At 37.9% G+C, this 19,435-nt stretch overlaps 1 protein-coding gene across 1 annotated transcript in view; it reads left to right on the top strand.

The window, feature by feature from the left end:
- Positions 1 to 19,435, top strand: part of RAD54B (RAD54 homolog B) — a 97,055-nt gene that overhangs the window by 13,124 nt on the left and 64,496 nt on the right. The window contains exon 3 of the mRNA XM_047089019.1: positions 4,515 to 4,683. Within this exon, the coding sequence (XP_046944975.1) occupies positions 4,515 to 4,683 (169 nt within the window). The remainder of the gene's footprint in view (positions 1 to 4,514; positions 4,684 to 19,435) is intronic.

Here is a 19,435-nt window from a genome sequence, read left to right on the forward strand (position 1 = left end):
ATTCTTAATTTACATGCAAGTTAATTAACATATAGTGTAATAATGGTTTCAGGAATAGAATTTAGTGATTCATCGCTTAACGTATAACGCCCAGTGCTCATCCCAACAAGTGCCCTCCTTAATGCCCCTTGCCCATTTAGCCCATCCCACCACCCAAACCCCTCCAACAACCCTCAGTTTGTTCTCATGGTTTGTCTCCCTCCCTGTTTTTGTATTATTTTTGTTTCCCTTCCTTTATGTTAATCTGTTTTGTATCTTAAATTTCACACATGAGTGAAGTCATATGATACTTATCTTTCTGTGACTGACTTGTTTCGCTTAGCATAATACACTCTAGTTTCATCCATGTTGCAAATGGCAGGATTTCATTCTTTTTGATCGCTGAGTAATATTCCGTTGCATATATGTACCACATCTTTAACCATTCATCAGTCAATGGATATTTGGGCTCTTTCTATACTTTGGCTATCGTAGGTAGTGCTGCTATAAACATTGGGGTGCATGTGTCCCTTTGAAACAGCATACCTGTATCCCTTGGATAAATACCTAGTAGTGCCGTTGCTGGGTCATAGGGTAGTTCTATTTTTAATTTTTTGAGGAACCTCCATACTGTTTTCCAGAGTGGCTGCACCAGTTTGCATTCCCACCAGCAGTGCAAAAGGGTTCCTCTTTCTCTGCATCCTCGCCAACATCTGTTGTTGCCTGAGTTGTTAATGTTAGCCATTCTGACAGGGGTGAGGTGATATCTCATTGTGGCTTTGATTTGTATTTCCCTGATGATGAGTGATGTTGAGCAGTTTTTCATGTGTCTGTTAGTCATTTGGATGTCTTCTTTGGAGAAGACCTGTTTTTGCCCATTTCTTCACTGGATTATTTCTGTTTTGGGTGTTGAGTTTCATACGTTCTTTATAGATTTTGGATACTAATCCTTTATCTGATACTTCATTTACAGATATCTTCTCCCATTCCATTGGTTACCTTTTAGTTTTGCTGATTATTTCCTTCACTGTGCAGAAGCTTTTTATCTTTTTTTTTTAATCTTTATTTTTTACTTTTAAGAGAGAGAGAGAGAGACAGAATGCAAGCAGGGGAGGAACAGAGAGAGAAGGAGACACAGAATCGGAAGCAGGCTCCAGCCTCTCAGCTGTCACCACAGAGCCTGACATGGGCTTGAACTCACAAACCGTGAGATCATGACCTGAGCCAAAGTCAGACGCTTATCCAACTGAGCTAGCCAGGTGCCCTGAAGCTTTTTTATCTTGATGTGGTCCCAGTAGTTCATTTTTGCTTTGGTTTCCCTTGCCTCTGGAGGCATGTCAAATAAGATGTTGCTGCTGTCAAGGTCAAAGAGGTTTTTGCCTGTTTTCTCCTCTAGGATTTTGATGGCTTCCTGTCTTACATTTAAGTCTTTCATCCGTTTCGAGATTATTTTTGTGCATGGTGTAGGAAAATGATCCAGCTTCATTTTTCTGCATGTCACTGTCCATTTTCCCAGCACCAGTTGCTGAAGAAACGGTCTTTATTCCATTGGATATTCTTTCCTGCTTTGTCAAAGATTAGTTGGCCATATGTTTGTGGGTCCATTTCTGGGTTCTCTATTTTGGGTTCTCCATTGATTTTTGTGTCTGTTTGTGTGTTAGTACCATACCGTCTTGATGATTACAGCTTTGTAATACAGCTTGAAGTCTGGGATTGTGATGCCTTCAGCTGTGGTTTCGTTTTTCAGGATCGCTTTGGCTCTTCGTGTCTTTTTGGGTTCCATATGAATTTTAAGATTGTTTATTCTAGCTCTGTGAAGAATGCTGATGTTATTTTTGATAGGGATTGCATTGACTATGTAGATTGCTTTGGGTAGTGTTGACATTTTAACAATATTTGTTCTTCAATACATGAGCATGGAATGTTTTTCCATTTTTTTGTGTCATCTTCAATTTTTTTCATAAACTTTAGATTTTTTACCTCTTTGTTTGGGGTGATTCCTAGGTATTTTATGGTTTTTGGTGCATCATTTGTTTTGTTTCTTAAGTTCCACATATGAGTGAAATCATGTGGTATTTGTCTTTCTCTGACTTATTTCACTTAGCATTATACTCTTTATCTCCATCCATGTTGTTGCAAATGGCAAGATTTCATTCTTTTTTTTAAGGCTGAATAATATTCCTCTGTGTGTGTGTGTGTGTGTGTGTGTGTGCGCGCGCGCGTGTGTGTGTGTGTCTGTGTGTGTGTATGTGCGTGTACCACCACATTTTCTTTATCCATTCATCATTTGATGGACACTTGGGATGCTTCCATATCTTGGCCATTGTAAATAATGCTGCTATAAACGTAGGGATGCATAATACTTTGAATTAGTGTTTTTGCATCCTGGGCTGGTTCACCCCCTCCTTAGTCAACCTAGTGGTCCCCCGCTCCCAGGAGGTCACCATATTGATGCCAAACTTAGTGCAGACACCCAATTGGAATAGTGTGCCACAGCCCAGAATTCCTGGGCTCAAGCAATCCTGCTTCAGCCTGAGTAGCTGAGACTACAGGTGCATGCCACCACACCTGGCTGAATTAGTGTTTTTGTATTCTTTGGGTAAATACCTAGTAGTGTAATTACTGGATCATAGGATAGTTCTATTTTTAACTTTCTGAGGAACTTCCATACTGTTTTCCACAGTTGCTGCAGCAGTGTGCATTCCACCAATAATACATGAGGGTTCCTGTTTCTCTATATCCTCACCAGCATCTCTTTTTTCCTGTGTTGTTGATTGTGTAGCCATTGTGACAGGTGTGAGGTGATGCCTTATTGTAGTTTTGATTTGCATTTCCCTGATGATGAGTGATGTTGAGCATCTTTTCATGTGTATGTTGGCTATTTGTATGTCTTTGCAGAAGTTTTTATTCATGTCTTCTGTCCATTTTTGATTGGATTATTTGTTTTGGGTGTATTGTGTAAGTTTTTTTTAAATATATTTTAGATACTAACCCTTTATTTGATATAGCATTTGCAAATATCTTCTCGTATTCTGTAGGTTACCCTTTAGTTTTGTTGATTGTTTCCTTTGCTGTGTAAGAAGCTTTTTACTTTGATGTAGTCCCAGTAGTTTATTTTTGCTTTTTGTCTCCCTTGCCTCAGGGGACCTATCTAGAAAAAAGTTGCTACAGCCAGTGTCAGAGAAATTACCATCTGTGCTCTCTCTTCTAGCATTTTTATGGTTTTAGGTCTCACATTTAGGTCTTTAATCCATTTTGAATTTATTTTTGTGTATGGTGTAAGAAGGTGGTCCAGTTTCATTGTTTTGCATGGAGCTGTCCAGTTTTCCCAGCACCATTTGCTGAAGAGACTGCCTTTTTTCCATTGGATATTCTTTCCTGCTTTGTCAAAGATTAATTGACCATATAATTGTGAGTTTGTTTCTGGGTTTTGTATTCTGTTCTATGAACTATGTGTCTATTTTTGTGGCAGTACTATATTCTTTTCATTACTACAGTTTTGTAATATAACTTGAGGTCTGGAATTGTGATCCCTCCAGCTCTGATTTTTCAGGGTTGCTTTGTGTATTTGGAGTCCATATAAATTTTAGGATTGTTTGTTCTAGTAATGTGAAAAATGCTGGTGGTAATTTTGTTTTTTTAAAACAAAAATTTTGAGAGAGAGAGAGAGGCATGTTTGTGTGTGAGAGGGGCAGAGAGAGAGGGAGAGAGAGACAGTCCTAAGTAGGCCCCACACTGTCAGCACAGAGCCCCATGTGGGGCTTGAATTCATGAACTGTGAGATCATGACCTAAGTGGAAATCAAGAATTGGCCACTTAACTTACTGAGCCATCCAGGCTCCTCTGGTGGTATTTTGATTGAGATTGCCTTAAATGTGTGGATTGCTTTGGGTAGTATAGACATTTGAACAATATTTGTTCTTCTAATCCATGAGCATGGAATGTCTTTCCATTTCTTTGTGTTATCTTCAGTTTCTTTCATCAGTGTTCATAATTTTCAGAGTATAGGTCTTTTACCTCTTACCTTTTACCTTTGGTTAGGTTTATTCCTAGGTGTCTTATTATTTTCGGTGCAATCTACTCATTATTTTGATGCAAATCCCAGGAATATCTTTTCATTTGTAAACAGTTCAGTATTTGTCTCTGTAACCAACACAGTGACAGTACCATTATCCCACATAAAAATGGAGAATATTTAAGTATTGATTTTAATATTGAGAAATTTGGCAAGAAAAAAACAGTTGATTCTGAGAATGGCTTGTTATGACATGTTTAAAAACTCTTCTGATACATTGTTTACACTATAATTATAAGCATAATTTTCATTTTGTTATGTCTATAGCTTTTATAACATAATTAAAAGTTTAATAGTTTAGTAGACAGTAAAATTGGATTTTTAATTTATTTTAAAATGCCTATTTCCTTTTAAGATATAGAGAAGTTGGTAGTTCATATTTTAAATTAGGAATTTATTATATAAAAATATGGAAAATTAGATTTAATTTCTGCATAAAATACATATTTCCTTCTTTTAGGTTGCTGCAAATAAGAATACCTTTCTCCAGTTACAAAATAATACCCAAATATGTAGTTTAAATCTGCCTACTGACGGAAGTGCTAGAGAAATTAATCATGGGCATAATTACAATGGAAAACACTGTCTTGAAGCATCTGTAATGGCAACATTAGATCCACCTCATACAGGTAAGACTGCTTTTTATTGATTAGGTTTACACTTGACCAGTTGTAGTACAGTATTATTTAAGTTGACTATTTTCAAAATTGAATGTTCTATTTGAAAAGTGTTGAAATACCCCTAGGTTCTTGGCAATTTGTTTTTTTGTTGCCACAATTTCTTTTTTCAGTCTTTTTTTTTTTTTTTTATTTTGAGAGAGAGCATGTGCAGGAGAAGGGCAGAGAGAGAGAGGGAGAGTGAGAATCCTAAGCAGGCTCCACACTGTCAGTGAAGAGCCCGATGTGGGGCTTGAACCCATGAACCATGAGATCACAACCTAAGCCAAATCCAAGAGTCAGATGCTTAACCAACTGAGCTACCCAGGCACCCTGTGTTGTCATAATTTCTTTAATTATTGGATTGATAACCATGTAATTCAAATCTTGTACTTTATAGTAGGTATCTAAGACTGTTAATTGTAAACTTGTTGGTCAAACATGGTCTTTTCCTCAAGTACCAAAGTAAATTCTGTTTATTTAAAAAAAAATTTTTTTTTTTTTTAACGTTTATGTATTTTTGAGACAGGGAGAGACAGAGCATGAACAGGGGAGGGTCAGAGAGAGGGAGACACAGAATATGAAGCAGGCTTCAGGCTCTGAGCTGTCAGCACAGAGCCCGACGCGAGGCTAGAACTCATGGACCACAAGATCATGACCTGAGCCGAAGTTGGCCGCCTAACCGACTGAGCCACCCAGGCGCCCCAATAAATTCTGTTTAAAGGTTTGATTAAAATTTTTTTTTAAAAACCATGTTGGGGCACGTGGCTAGCTCAGTAGGTATAGTATACAACTCTTTATCTCAGGGTCATGAGTTCAAGCCCCATGTTGAGCATGGAGCCTACTTTAAAAAAAAATTAAAAAAAATTTTAAAACCATGTTAACAGTGCTAAGTTGGAGAGGTGAACTTGAAATGAATAAAATTGTTAATTCATAATAGTCCATAGAGTACCTCCAAATCAGATTTGTATTATGAGGGTATGTAATTGAAGGAGAACCAAGGATTTAACAGATGCTCCCTCCCTGCATTGTTGAATTGGGTTAAAATAATGATTATGTTTCTTTTTGTACCTGTCAGAGATTAATATTCTACAAGTAATTAAAAGAATAGAGTTGTATACTAGTGTTTATTTGACCTTGTGAAAGACAACATTAAGACTACATTTTTCCAGATGACATTTTATTCATTTTTTGCTTGAATAAACAGATTCAGGGAGAGAGCCCCATCTGCTGGTCTATAGGAGAGTAATTGTCATTCTCAAGATACCAGTGCTAATCAATAAGATTCCTTAAGCACTTAACCCTTTTTGAAGGAACTTCTTGAGCTTTGTGATGATTAGTACATTTACCTCTGAATGGGTTAGTTTCTTCTTGTGGGAGAAAGGAATCCTGTGTTTTCCTAACTGGCTAGGATCTTCAGTTTCATTTATGTGCTCCTTGTAACTTTTCCAAAGCTGTTACTGGAGTCAAGACAAAGTTGAAAAGGGCTTTTGGAGCTGGATCTAGGGATCTGAAATCCCTAGAGACGGCTCTGGCTATGGCACTTTAGCTGCTGTGCTGTCTCACTGATTTAGTCTCTCCTTCTTTTTTCCTTTTCTCCCTTCCTCTTATTTTCCTTCCATCTTTGTTAAGTGGATATCCTGTTTTCCCAGGTTTTCTTCTCTACTGTCAAGCTGGTGGCAGATAACGATCCATGTATGCCTCTTTCTTTTCTATTATGGTAGCTAATCTTCACCAGAGAGTGATATTTAGACTCTGTAATACATTCTGTGTTACTGATTTGCTGTTTTATTTTTGTTCGTAGTTTCTCACTCTCTAACCTGCTAAATATTAGGAGGGAGTTAAGAGTTAAGATAAATTGAAGAGGGAGTTAATTTACTCAACCCTTAATCCCTTAATCCCTTCTCTGATTTGGTACATTCACTGGACTGGGGAACCTTTGCCAACCTCCTGACACCCTCCTGCCTCTCATTCAGAGAGAGGTTAATTGGGGAAAAGAGCATTGTGAGAAACATCTTGCTTTCTGTGGTGAATTACTAGAGAAGGATGTTGTGTGAGGAGAAGTATGGAGATGAGAGATCCATGTAGTATACATTCACCTTTTCACATCTTTTTAATCCTACACGTAATCCACCTTGAAGTACGGTCCAAATCTGTTTGTCCCAGTTAAAATATGTCATTTTCCCCTATCACTTTTTATTTTGAAAAATTTCCTATATGTAGAGAAGTTGAAAGAATAATTATTATCCTAAATTCTGCATTTGTTAATCTTTTGCTTCTCCCTCCCTTATATGTCCCTTTTTTTTCCTGGATCATTTGAAAATAAGTTGCAGATGTCATGCCACATCATCTCTAAGTACTTCAGCTTATATTTCTTAAAATTTCTTAGTAGTAATTCATAATATTTAATATATACTTCATCATTAATATCATTTTTGCATAAGCTGATTTAAGTTTGGTTTCTTTCTCAACTGAAAGTTCCCTGATGAGTATGTTTTCACTCCATTGAACTTCACTGAGCGCTTCAGGTCTCTTTATAAACCCTGTTCCTTTGCAGATAATAGTCCCTATGTGAGAAAGAAGATGTAGATCTACCACTAATGACTTCACCTATGGCTCAGGGTATGTGCCTTATTTGGAGATGTGCTAGAAGCGCCCACTCTGTCTTAAAAAAATTATTTCATTCATTCATTCATTCATTCATTTATTATTTTTGTCTACAGCCTCTGCTGTTTGCCTAGTCTTGAGAAAATTAAAGCCTGGAAGAGGGGAAATATATAATGGGTTGAATTGTGTCCCCTAAAAAGATGTCTTTAAGTCGTAACCTATGGTACCTGCGAATGTGACCTTATTTGGAAATAGGGTCTTTGCAGTTGTAATCAACTTAAGATGAGGTCATACTGTGTTAGGCCCTAAATCACAAAGCTGGTGTCCTTGTGAGTGGAGAGAGACACAGAAACATAGAGGGAAAGACCACATGATGACGAAGGCGGAGATCGGAGTAGCTGCAAGCCAAGGAGCACCAAGGATTGTTGGCAACTACCAGAAGCTTTCTAGAAAGTGCAAGAAAGGATTCTCCCCTAAAATCTTCAGAGAGCAAAAGGCTTTGCTGACACCTTAATTTTGAACATCTGGTCTCCAGATTTTGAGAGAATGAATTCTGTTGTTTAAGCCACCTAGTTTTTGGTACTTTGTTATGGCAGTCTTCAAAAATTAGTATAGGAAGTTCTAGACCTCCTGATATTCAGAACTGTATTTACTTTCTTCAGAAACAGAGAAATTGTTTCATTCTTTCTGATTCCTTCTCATTCTGATGAACTGTAAGGTGAGACTTAGTTCTCCCTCAAACTGTTCAACCACACTATCTTGTGTTGTATGTATTTACCTGACCCTGTTTCACCTAAGGCAAGAACTTTCTCTTCAGGTTTTAAAACAAAAATTTTTAAGTTTATTTATTTGAGAGAGAATGAACACAAGCGGGGGAGGAGCAGAGGGGAGAGAGAGAATCCCAAGCAGGCTCCACGCCATCAGTGCACAACTTGATGTGGGGCTTGAATTCACAAACCCGTGAGATCATGACCTAAGCCGAGATCAAGAGTCGGATGCCCAACTGACTCTGTTACCCAGGCACCCCTGTTGCACCCCTGTTGTTCAGGTTTTAAATCAAATAGTATGAATTCAAAAACAATTTATGACTGAATGAAAGGATCTTAGAAAACTTGTAGTTAAGTCCTTTGGGTAAGTCTTTTGGCTTTGAAATGCTTCAGAGAAGTCCAGTAGTCAAGAAGAAGCTACTGGAACATTATAGTTTTCAGGGTTTGGTGATATTTGAGAGAACAGTTCCAAAAAGTGGAACAAAAGTCATATTGTAGTAGGTAACTAATGAGTGGAAACAGGCAAATGAAGTTAATATAAGTAAATGAAGTATGTAAAAATAAATTTGGTTGTGAAGGGAAGGAATAGTATCCTGAGAGAGAGCAGGGTACCAGGAGGTGGTAGTTGTTGTTTTTTGTTGTTGTTGTTTTTGAGATTTTATGTTTTAAGTAATCTCTACATCCAACATGGGGCTTGAATCCACAACCCCGAGATCCAAAGTTGCACACTTGGGTCCCCTGACTCAGTTGGTTAAGTGTCCGACTCTCGGTTTTGGCTCAGTTCATGATCTCATGTTTTTTTTTAGTTCCAACCCCGTGTTGGGCTCTGCACTGACAGTGTGGAGCCTGCTTGGGCTTGTCTCTCTCCCTCTCTCTCCCTCTCTCTCCCTCTCTCTCCCTCTCTCTCCCTCTCTCTCCCTCTCTCTCCCTCTCTCTCTGACCCTCCCCTGCTCACGCTGTCTCTGTCTCTCTCAGAATAAATAAACTTAAAAAAAAAGTTGCACTCTCTACTGACTGAGCCAATCTTGTTTAAAAGTAGTATGGTATAGGCTGTCAGGAATGAGGTAGTGAAGAGGGAAAGATTAAGGATATAAAAAGGGAGTGATAAAATCTTTCTCTGGTGTAGATATTAGATAAGTATTTTTCAGTTGGGTTTGAAGTCCCTGGAGATGGTTGGGTGTATTCTCAGGTGTTTATAAATTCTTAGAGAAGCTTAGAATTTTGTATTTTCTTTTAACTGATATGAATAAATGCATGTAAGCATATGCTGGATCTTTTAGATGGCCACCTTATATAATTATTATAAGTTTTCATGTCTTCAAATGAGAAGAGGGCTGAACAGAATGTGTTAGTGGTCTACTCCTACCAAATGCAGTTTTTATATATTCACTTAAGATGGTCTAACAATTGACCCATTGTATATCTTGTTGAAAAGAAAACTTGTTGAAAATAACCTGTGCCAAATCTGTTGGTATTATATTTATGTCATGAATAACGGTTTAATTTCAGTAAGGTATCACTATCATATTAAATTAATGTGATTTTTAATTTTATTGGTTTTATATTTAGTTTATAAATGTTTAATTTTTTATTGTAATAAAATATGCATAACATAGAATTCACCATTTTAACTATTTAAAGTGTACAACTGAGTGGCATTTAGCATATTTACAATGTTTTGCAACAGTCACCACTATCTAATTCCAGTTTCATGATGCTAAAAGAAAACCCAGACCAATTAAGCAATCAGTTCTCCACTCCCCACTTCTACATAGCCCCTGGCAACCACCAGTCTGCTTCCTGTCTCTATGGATTTGCCTGTTTTGGATATTTCATATGAATAGAATTATAAAATGTAGTTCTTCATGACTTAAAACAACAAGTAATGCATCACATGGTAAGGAATTTAGAAGGCGTGAAGAATATAATAAAAAAAACTCCCTTCCCTGATCCGTAGCCATCTAGTTCTCTAGAGGCAAACTAGTTTTCAATTTTAGGGTGTCTTTTTGGAGATATTCTATACATTTTGAATCATATTTGTGTGTATATATTCTCCCCATACAAATGATTGTTCACCTGCTGCAATGTTCTATACATTGCATTTTTACTGTAACAGTATATCTTAGAAATCTTTTTGTCAGTACATTTAGAACTACCTTATGCTGTTTATTTTATTTTTTATTTATTTTTATTTTTCAAATATAATTTATTGTCAAGTTGGTTAACATACTGTGTATAGTGTGCTCTTGGTTTTGGGGGCAGATTCCCTTGATTCATTGCTTACATACAACAACCAGTGCTCATCCCAACAAGTGTCCTCCTTAATGCCCACCACCCATTTTCCCCTCTCCTACAATTCCTCTACCTTATGCTTTAAAAAAAATTTTTTTTTTTTTTTAAATTTTTTTTTCAACGTTTATTTATTTTTGGGACAGAGAGACACAGAGCATGAAAGGGGGAGGGGCAGAGAGAGAGGGAGACACAGAATCGGAAACAGGCTCCAGGCTCCGAGCCATCAGCCCAGAGCCTGACGCGGGGCTCGAACTCACGGACCGCGAGATCGTGACCTGGCTGAAGTCGGATGCTTAACCGACTGCGCCACCCAGGCGCCCCCCAAAAAAATTTTTTTAATGTTTATTTATTTTTGAGAGAGAGAGAGAGAGCCAGTGGGAGAGGGGCAGAGAGAGAGAGCCAGTGGGAGAGGGGCAGAGAGAGGGAGATGCAGAATCCAAAGCAAGCTCCAGGCTCTGAGCTGTCAGCACAGAGCCTGATGTCGGGCCTGAACCCCACAAACATGAGATCATGACCTGAGCCACCCAGGCGCCCCTAAAAATTACCAATATTTCATTGTATGGGTATGCCAAATATACTTAACTAGTGCTTTATTAAAGGATATTTATGTTATTTGAGGTCTTTTGTTGTTACAAGCAAAGCTACAACTAATGTCTGTATATTACATACATATGTGAGGATATGTCCATAAATATCCATTTATCCTTAGGATAAATACCTTGGAGTAGGGTGCTGGTTTCAAGGTATGTGCATTAACATTTTGATGGATAATAGTCAGTTACCCTCTGCAGAGGTTAGAAGTTTATCCTTCTACCAGCAATGAGCAATGCATGTATCATTTATTGTGATGCTTAATCTGTATATGAGTATATACTTAAACTTTTTCATATTTGATAATCTAATTGTTAAAAAATATTATTTTGTTGTGCCTTTTAAGTTAAACTTTTTAATGTTATATCTTGAGAATGTTCCCTACTTTGCTCCTGAGGATAAGATCCCCTTGCTAAACAACCCTCCTTATTAGATAGATCAGGTACAGTTTCTGCTTATCTGTGAATAGCAGCTTTCATTTCCCTCCTGGCTGCAGAATTATTTAAATAAGCCTGTTGGAGCTGGGGGACACCTCACCCTCTTGGTACTGCAAAGCCTGCCTCCCACACCCCTAGTAGTTCACTGTGTTCTGGAGGGCAACCCTTGTGTGACCCTACATGAATATGGCAGTCTTCCTCCCCGACACTGTGAGTATATGTGACTACTGTTTTTTGTACCTGTTCAGTGTCAGGTGTTATGTGTTTGGCCATCCCTATAACCCTAGAACAGGAATCCTTTCCTCACCAACTAGATAAATAGAGGCAGTTAAAACAAGGAGACGTGTTTTTCTAAGGAGCTTTACTCAGTTTCTCTGAGAGTCTTACAACTCTTGCCATCCCTCCTCCCAGGGCTAAAAATTACTGGTGTATAAACTTTGTAGGATGTATTTACTAAGCTCTTTTGGAAAGTTTCTTCATTGTCTAGCATATTAAGCATGTTAAGTTTGGTCTGAATTTCCTCAGTTACTTGGATTGGGTGCAAAATGGAAGTATTCCTGTTTGAACAGAGCTTTAAACTGGGAATTTGCTTTATGCTTTTGGAGGACTGATGTAGAATAATTGAAATAATGGTGTTCAGTGTCTAGTGTTGGGGGAATGAATTGTGTGTGTTCATATGTTGGCTCTTTGAAGGCTCATTTAAAAACAAAATGTGAAGTGGTGATTTAAGCAAGATAAAATAGGCAAATGGGATAAGCACAATGGAAAGAAAGATAACACAGTTCTTTAGATACCAGTTGATACGCTTTTAAGTTTATGTATTAGTAAAAATACTGGCTTATATAATTGAATTTTATTGGCATGTGTAGCTAGAAATTCTAGGCTTCAGGGTTGACTGGTCTAGCAGTTTAAAGGATGTCATCATGAGCCCAGTTCTTTCTCTTTTTCTCATCTGTCATCCACAGGATTGGCTTCATTGTTAAACTGGTTCCCCTCATGTTAAGTAATAGATTTCAGCAATCATTGGGGCCATATACTTTTTTTTTTCTCATCTATCTCTTGGCAGGCAGATGTGCCCTACTCATAATCATTAAATAACTTTCTTAACTTCATGCTGATATTGTGCCACTTTATTGTGACCAGAGGGATTCCTAACTTTAGACCTATATTACCACTGTAAGGAAGATTTACTGGTTTCTGAGAATCATCAATGTACCAGTCAGATACACATTCTTCATTTCTGTCCTTGGGAGTGAGAACTATCTCATCCTAATTTCCTGGCTGCTGCACAATGGAGGAGGAATGGAATGGATGTTAGATACCTCCAATATCCATAATGTTAACTGTACTGATAAGTGATTAGTTGAAAAAATGGCTAAAGTAAATATGAGTAGTTTAGCAACATTTTTAGTATATAAAATTTAACTGAAGGCTAAGTTTCTGCCAACCAGCTTCTGGGACAGAGGCTCCTTTAGTTCAAAAAATACATTTTTTAAAGATTTTACTAAAAATTTTTTAAGGTTATTTGTTTTGAGTGAGAGAGAATGAGTGGGAGAGGGGCAGAGAGAGAGAGAGAGAGAGAGAGAGAAAATCCCAAGCAGGCTCCATGCTGTCAGTGCAGAGCCTGATGCAGGGCTCGATCCCTTGAATCGTGACATCATGAGCTGAACTGAAATCAAGAGTGGGATGCTTAACTGACTGAGTAACCCAAGCGCCCCTAAAGATTTTATTTTTAAGAAGTCTCCACACCCAGTGTGGGGTTCGAACTCACAACTCCGATTTTAAGAATCACATGCTTTACCAACTGAGCCATGTGTCCCTAGTTCAAAATATTTTTTATCCCAAGAATAAGATGTGGCCAGACAGGGAGGTATTCTGTGAAGATGAATGTAAATCTAGATTATATAGAGTAGGTCTGTGATTCATGTAGCATGGTTGTGGTAAAATCTATAATTTGACTCTGTGAGATAATATAAAATATATTTATTGGCCTCTGACCCTGGTTGCTGGCATAGAGCTCCTAAAACTCTTCTAATTTCCTCATTAATGACAATACTAAGAACATTTTCTCATTCTAGTATTTGGTCTTTGACCCTGGTTCCTGACATAGAGTTCCTAAATCCTTTGGAATTTCCTGGGTGATAGTAGTGTCTTTTATTCTAATGAGGTGATTCTTGGTGGGCTCCAAAATGGGGGCTGGTTTTCAGGAAGACCAGTCCATGATTACAGGCTGGGAATTTTCAGCTCCACTTCCATTCTTCACACATGGGAAGAGAGTTAGAAATGGAGTTAAATAATACATCATGCCTAACATGAGGAAGTCTCTATAAATAGTATGAGGTTTGGAGAGCTTCTAGGTTGGTGAACATGTGGAGATGCTGGGAGGAGACTGGCTGCCTGGATAGGGCATGGAAGCTCTGTGTCCTTTCCCACGTAACTTGCTCCATGCATTTCTTCCATCTGGATGTTCATCTGTATCCTTTGCCATATCTTTTTATGATAAGTTGGTAAATAGTAAGTAAACTGTTGTCTTGGGTTCTGTGAGCTGCTCTAGCAAATTACTTGAATCCCTGGGATTATGGGAACCTCACATTTATAGCCTGTTGGTCAGAAGCACAGATGTGATTCGTGTCTGAAGGGAGGCGTTAGGTTTGTGGGACTGATTCCTTAACCTGTGGGATCTGATGCTATCTGCAGGTAGATAGTGTTAAAATTGAGTTAAATTGTAGGACACCCAGGTGGTGTCACAGAATCACTTGGTGGGGAGAACCTCACATCTTACATCAGAAGTGTGAGTGTGGTGGTTGTCTGAGAGAAGGGTGTAACACAGGAAGAGGACTGAGTTTTTCTTCCTCAGACTCCTTCAGTTCTGTAAGGTTTGCTAAGATCCCTGAAATCTAATTTTTGATTGTCTCAGGTGCTTAATATCACAGAATGTCATCACCAAAGCACAGCGATGAAGTATGAGATATAAATGCTATAGCAGAATGACTCTAAGGGTTTGCATTCACCCTCATTTTTACCCTATTTTTGTGGCAGATTTTGTGGTTTTTTTTTTTTTTTTGGTTTCGTCTTCCTTACATGTTATATTATGTTCTTATAAAATATTGAATATAATTTTATGTGCCTCCTCAGATTCTCTCAATACCACCTGGCTCCTAGACTGCTCTTCTGTCTCTATAGGCTGATCTGTTGCATAACCTGGGCAGCAGGGCCCTATTCCTTAGTGGCTACCTTCCAACCAGACTGACATTTTGGGAGTGTCTGTTCCTCCTGCCATTTCCAATCTTGGATGAAATACCATAGCACAGGGCTTAGTACCCTGCACATTTGTGGAGGCTGGATGACACAATCTGGAAGTAGAGTGAAGTTTACTGTGTGTGGGATCGACTTTGACTAATGGGAAATAGGAGACAGGAGAGAACCTTCCAGATATATTCCTCTTTTTCCTCTGTGGACCACTCTGAGGTATGTTCTTTTTTGTAGACTATTATCAGTAAATGTTCCAAGGAGGGTACCAAGTAAGTGCATTTGCCAAGTGACCTACTGTATCTTTTCATAGCTTGTTGTAAAGTGCTAGTCACTGACTTTGCTTTACACAGTTCTTGCCTCAGCTCCCACCTCCTTTTTTTTTTTTATTAACCTTTGGTGTCCTGGGTAAGAAACTCTCAAATAAAGCCACCAGCACTCTAATCATTGCTTTAGGCTCTGGTTGCCAGAGAATTTGGGCTAAGACAGATTAATAAGGTATAATTTCTCACCTTTTTTTTTTTTTTTTTTGACTATCCTAAGATGTAGAAATAATTTCAGTAGTCACAGTGCTTTTTTTGCTTAAAGTTCATGGAAAAAAAAATCACCCCTACTCCACAGTTATTTCTTATTGTTAAATTTAATAGCTGTAATTATCTACATTCTATTTTTAATGACTAAAGAGTTAAAATATATTAACTCATTTTTATTCTTAACGATAATTTTGGTAATTATTAAACATAAAGAAAAGTTGAAAGAATTGTACCCATGTACTGAGCACCCTTATACCCATTACCTGATTCTACAATTAAAGTTTTACTATATTTGCTTTATTACATACCCATCTATTCATTGGTCTTGTTTAAAAAAAATTTTTTTTAGGAAGCTTATGCCCAACATGGGGCTTGAACTCACAACCCCAAATCAAGGGTCACATACTCTGTTGACTGAGCCAGCCAGGTACCCCAGTCTTTCTTACTTTTATTTATTTACTTTATTATTATTATTATTATTATTATTATTTTTAAATATTTATTTTTGAGTGAGAGACAGAGACAGAACGTGAGCAGGGGAGGGGCAGAGAGAGAGGAAGACACAGAATACCTAAGAACCCCAGGCTCTGAGCTGTCAGCATAGAGCCGGACATGGGACTCAAACCCACAAACCATGAGATCATGACCTGAGCCAAAGTTGGACACTCAACCGACTGAGCCACCCAGGCAGCCCAGTCTAGCTTACTTTAAAAAATTGATATAGGGGCGCCTGGGTGGCGCAGTTGGTTAAGCGTCCGACTTCAGCCAGGTCACGATCTCGCGGTCCGTGAGTTCGAGCCCTGCGTCGGGCTCTGGGCTGATGGCTCGGAGCCTGGAGCCTGTTTCCGATTCTGGGTCTCCCTCTCTCTCTGCCCCTTCCCCGTTCATGCTCTGTCTCTCTCTGTCCCAAAAATAAATAAACGTTGAAAAAAAAATTTAAAAAATTGATATAAAAAAACTTTTATTGTTGGGAGTATAGTTGATTTCATTAGTTATATTAGTTTCAGGTGTACAGCATAGTGATTTGACAAGCTGTACATTATTCAGTGCTCACCATGATAAAATGTAGTCACCATCTGTCACCATACAACATTATTACAATATTATTCACTATATTCCCAATGCTATATATTTTTATTTCCATGACCTATTTTATAACTTAAAGTTTATACCTCTTAATCCCCTTCACCTATTTTGCCCATTCCCCTACTCCCCTCCCCTCTGGCAACTACTAGTTTATTCTCAGTTTTCATGAGTCTGTTTCTGTTTTCTTTTGTTTGTTCATTTGTTTTTTAGATGCACATGGAAGTGAAATCATGGTTTTTGTTTTTGTCTGACTTATATTACTTAAGATGATACCCTTTGTGACCATCTATGTTGTTACAAATGGCAAGATCTCATTCTTTTTTTTTTTATGGCTAATATTCTAGAGTGTGTGTGTGTGTGTGTGTGTGTGTGTACCACATATTCTGTATTCATACATCTATCAGTGGGCACTTAGGTTGCTTCTGTATCTTGGCTGTTGTAAATAATGCTGCAATAAACATGGTGCATATGTCTTGTTGCATTAATGTTTTTGTTAGGGTAAATTTCTTGTAGTGGAATTACTGTATCGTATGGTAATTCTATTTTTAATTTTTTGAGGAACCTCCATACTGTATTCCACATTGGTTGCACCAATTTACATTCCCACAACAGTGCATGAAGGTTTTTTTCTTTACATTCTTGCCAACACTTGTTATGTCTGTCTTTTTGATACCAACCATTCTGAGTGGTGTGAGGCGATTTGCATTTCCCTAATGATTAGTGATATTGAGCATCTTTTCATGTGTCTATTGGTCATCTGGATGTCTTCTTTGGAGAAATGTCTATTCAGGTCCTCTGCCCACTTTAAATTGGGTTATTTGTGGGGTTTCTTTTTTGGTGTTAAGTTATATAAATTCTTTATATGTTTTGGATTTTAACCCATTATCAGATGTATCATTTGCAAATATCTACTCCCAAAATGAAAAGGTTGCTTTTTGTTTTGTTCTGTGTTGAGGATTCTTTGCAGTTTTTTTTTTTAATTTTTAATTTTTTAATTTTTTTTATTTTTGAGAGAGAGAGAGAGGCAGAGGCAGACACAGAATCTGAAGCAGGTTCCAGGCTCCGAGCTGTCAGCACAGAGCCCGGCACACAGCTCAAACTCACAAACTGCGAGATCATGACCTGAGCTGAAGTCGGACGCTTAGCTGACTGAGCCACCCAGGTGCCCCTGCAGTTTTCACTAGTATGCTTTGGAGATACTTGTTTTAATTTTAGAACACATAGAGGTACCTCATTCTTTTAATTGCTGCAGAGTAACAATGGTATGATTATATCATAGTTTATTTAGGATTTTTGTTAAAAACAATCCTGCAGGTATATCATTGTTCATGTGGTCTTATGAACTTATGCAAATAGTAGATCATAATGTGTTTGCATTACTTTTTTTAATTATTATTTTTGCATTACATTTTTTTTTTAATTTTTTTTTTTTTAACGTTTATTTATTTTTGAGACAGGGAAAGACAGAGCATGAACGGGGGAGGGTCAGAGAGAGAGGGAGACACAGAATCTGAAACAGGCTCCGGGCTCTGAGCTGTCAGCACAGAGCCCCACGCGGGGCTTGAACTCACGGACCGTGAGATCATGACCTGAGCCGAAGTCGGCCGCTTAACCGACTGGGCCACCCAGGCGCCCCATGCATTATATTTTAATATGGTCTGCCAAACTGCCTTCCAAAATGACTCTGCCATCATTAGCATATGAAAGAATTTATTTCCCCATCTTTTTTTTTTTAAAGTTTTTTTTTTAACATTTATTCATTTTTTGATAGAGACAGAGAGTGAGTGGGGGAGGGGCAGAGAGAGAGGGAGACAGAATCGGAAGCAGGCTCCAGACTCAACTGACAGCACAGAGCCCGACACTGGGCTTGAACTCACGGACCGTGAGATCATGACCTGAGCTGAAGTCTGATGCTTAACCGACTGAGACACCCAAGCGCCCCCTCCCCATCTTTTTTAACACATCCTGCTAAATTAAACCTTTTTAACTTTAAAAAAAAAAATTTTTTTTTTTTTTACATTTATTTTTGAGAGACAGAGCACCAGTGGGGAAGGGCAGAGAGAGAAGGGGACAGAATCCAAAGCAGGCTCCCAGCTCTGAGCTGTCAGCACAGAGCCCGACGTGGGGCTCAAACTCACAAACCGTGAGATCATGACCTGAGCCAAAGTCGGACGCTCAATCGACTGAGCCACCCAGGCGCCCCTAACTTTTTTTAACTTTTGCCAGTTGAATTGGTAAAATCTGTGATCTTTTCATTTCTATCTCCCTAATTACTTGTGAGGTCAAGTTCTATATGTTGGATGTTCTTTTATTCTTTAAATTTTTTTTTCTATTCTACATCCAGTATTCTATAGCATTGTTTTTCTTAGTTTGTAAGAGTTACTTACAATTTGATTTTGGTTATATAAGTGATATATGAACATATTTTTATACACATTCTAATAATACAGTTAAATTAATAGTTCTTTACTATTCTCCATTTCAGCCTCCTTCCAGTAATAGTTACTGCCAATAATTTGATGGCTATCCTTCTAGACCATTGTGTCAATAGAAATATAATACAAATCATGTACATAGATTATAAAATTTTCTAGTAGCCACATTAAGAAAAAGTAAAAAGCAGATGAAATTAATATTTATGATGCATTTTATTTAACCCAAAATTTATATCATCTCAACATGTAATTAATATGTTATTATTTGTACTAAGTCTTAAAAAGTTGGTATATATTTTACATTTACATCTCAGTTTGGATGCTGAATTTTTATTGTGAATTCTTGATCATTATTTAGATTGCATAGCACAATTGAAAAAACAGATTTGTATACCCAAGTTCTAAACATAGTTAAAAGTTGTTTACTATCTGAATAGAGTTTTTAAAAATTTTGTTTATATTCATATCTAGATCTGCAAAACTAATTCCATCTGTTTTAGAAGAATTGATTTGACTGGGAATTAAAAGTATCAGTTTCAGGGCACCTGGGTGGCTCAGTCAGTTGAGCGTCTGACTTCAGCTCAGGTCATGATCTCACAGCTCGTGAATTTGAGCCCCACGTTGGACTCTGTGCTGACAGCTCAGAGCCTGGAGCCTGTTAGGGATTCTATGTCTCTCTCTCTCTCTCTGCCCCTCCCCTGCTCATGTTCTGTGTCTCTCTCCTTCAA

Source organism: Lynx rufus, unplaced genomic scaffold (assembly GCF_022079265.1).
Source record: "Lynx rufus isolate CCGP_SWC_20201006 ecotype Redwood Valley unplaced genomic scaffold, mLynRuf1.p SCAF_26, whole genome shotgun sequence".
Classification (NCBI taxonomy): domain Eukaryota; kingdom Metazoa; phylum Chordata; class Mammalia; order Carnivora; family Felidae; genus Lynx; species Lynx rufus.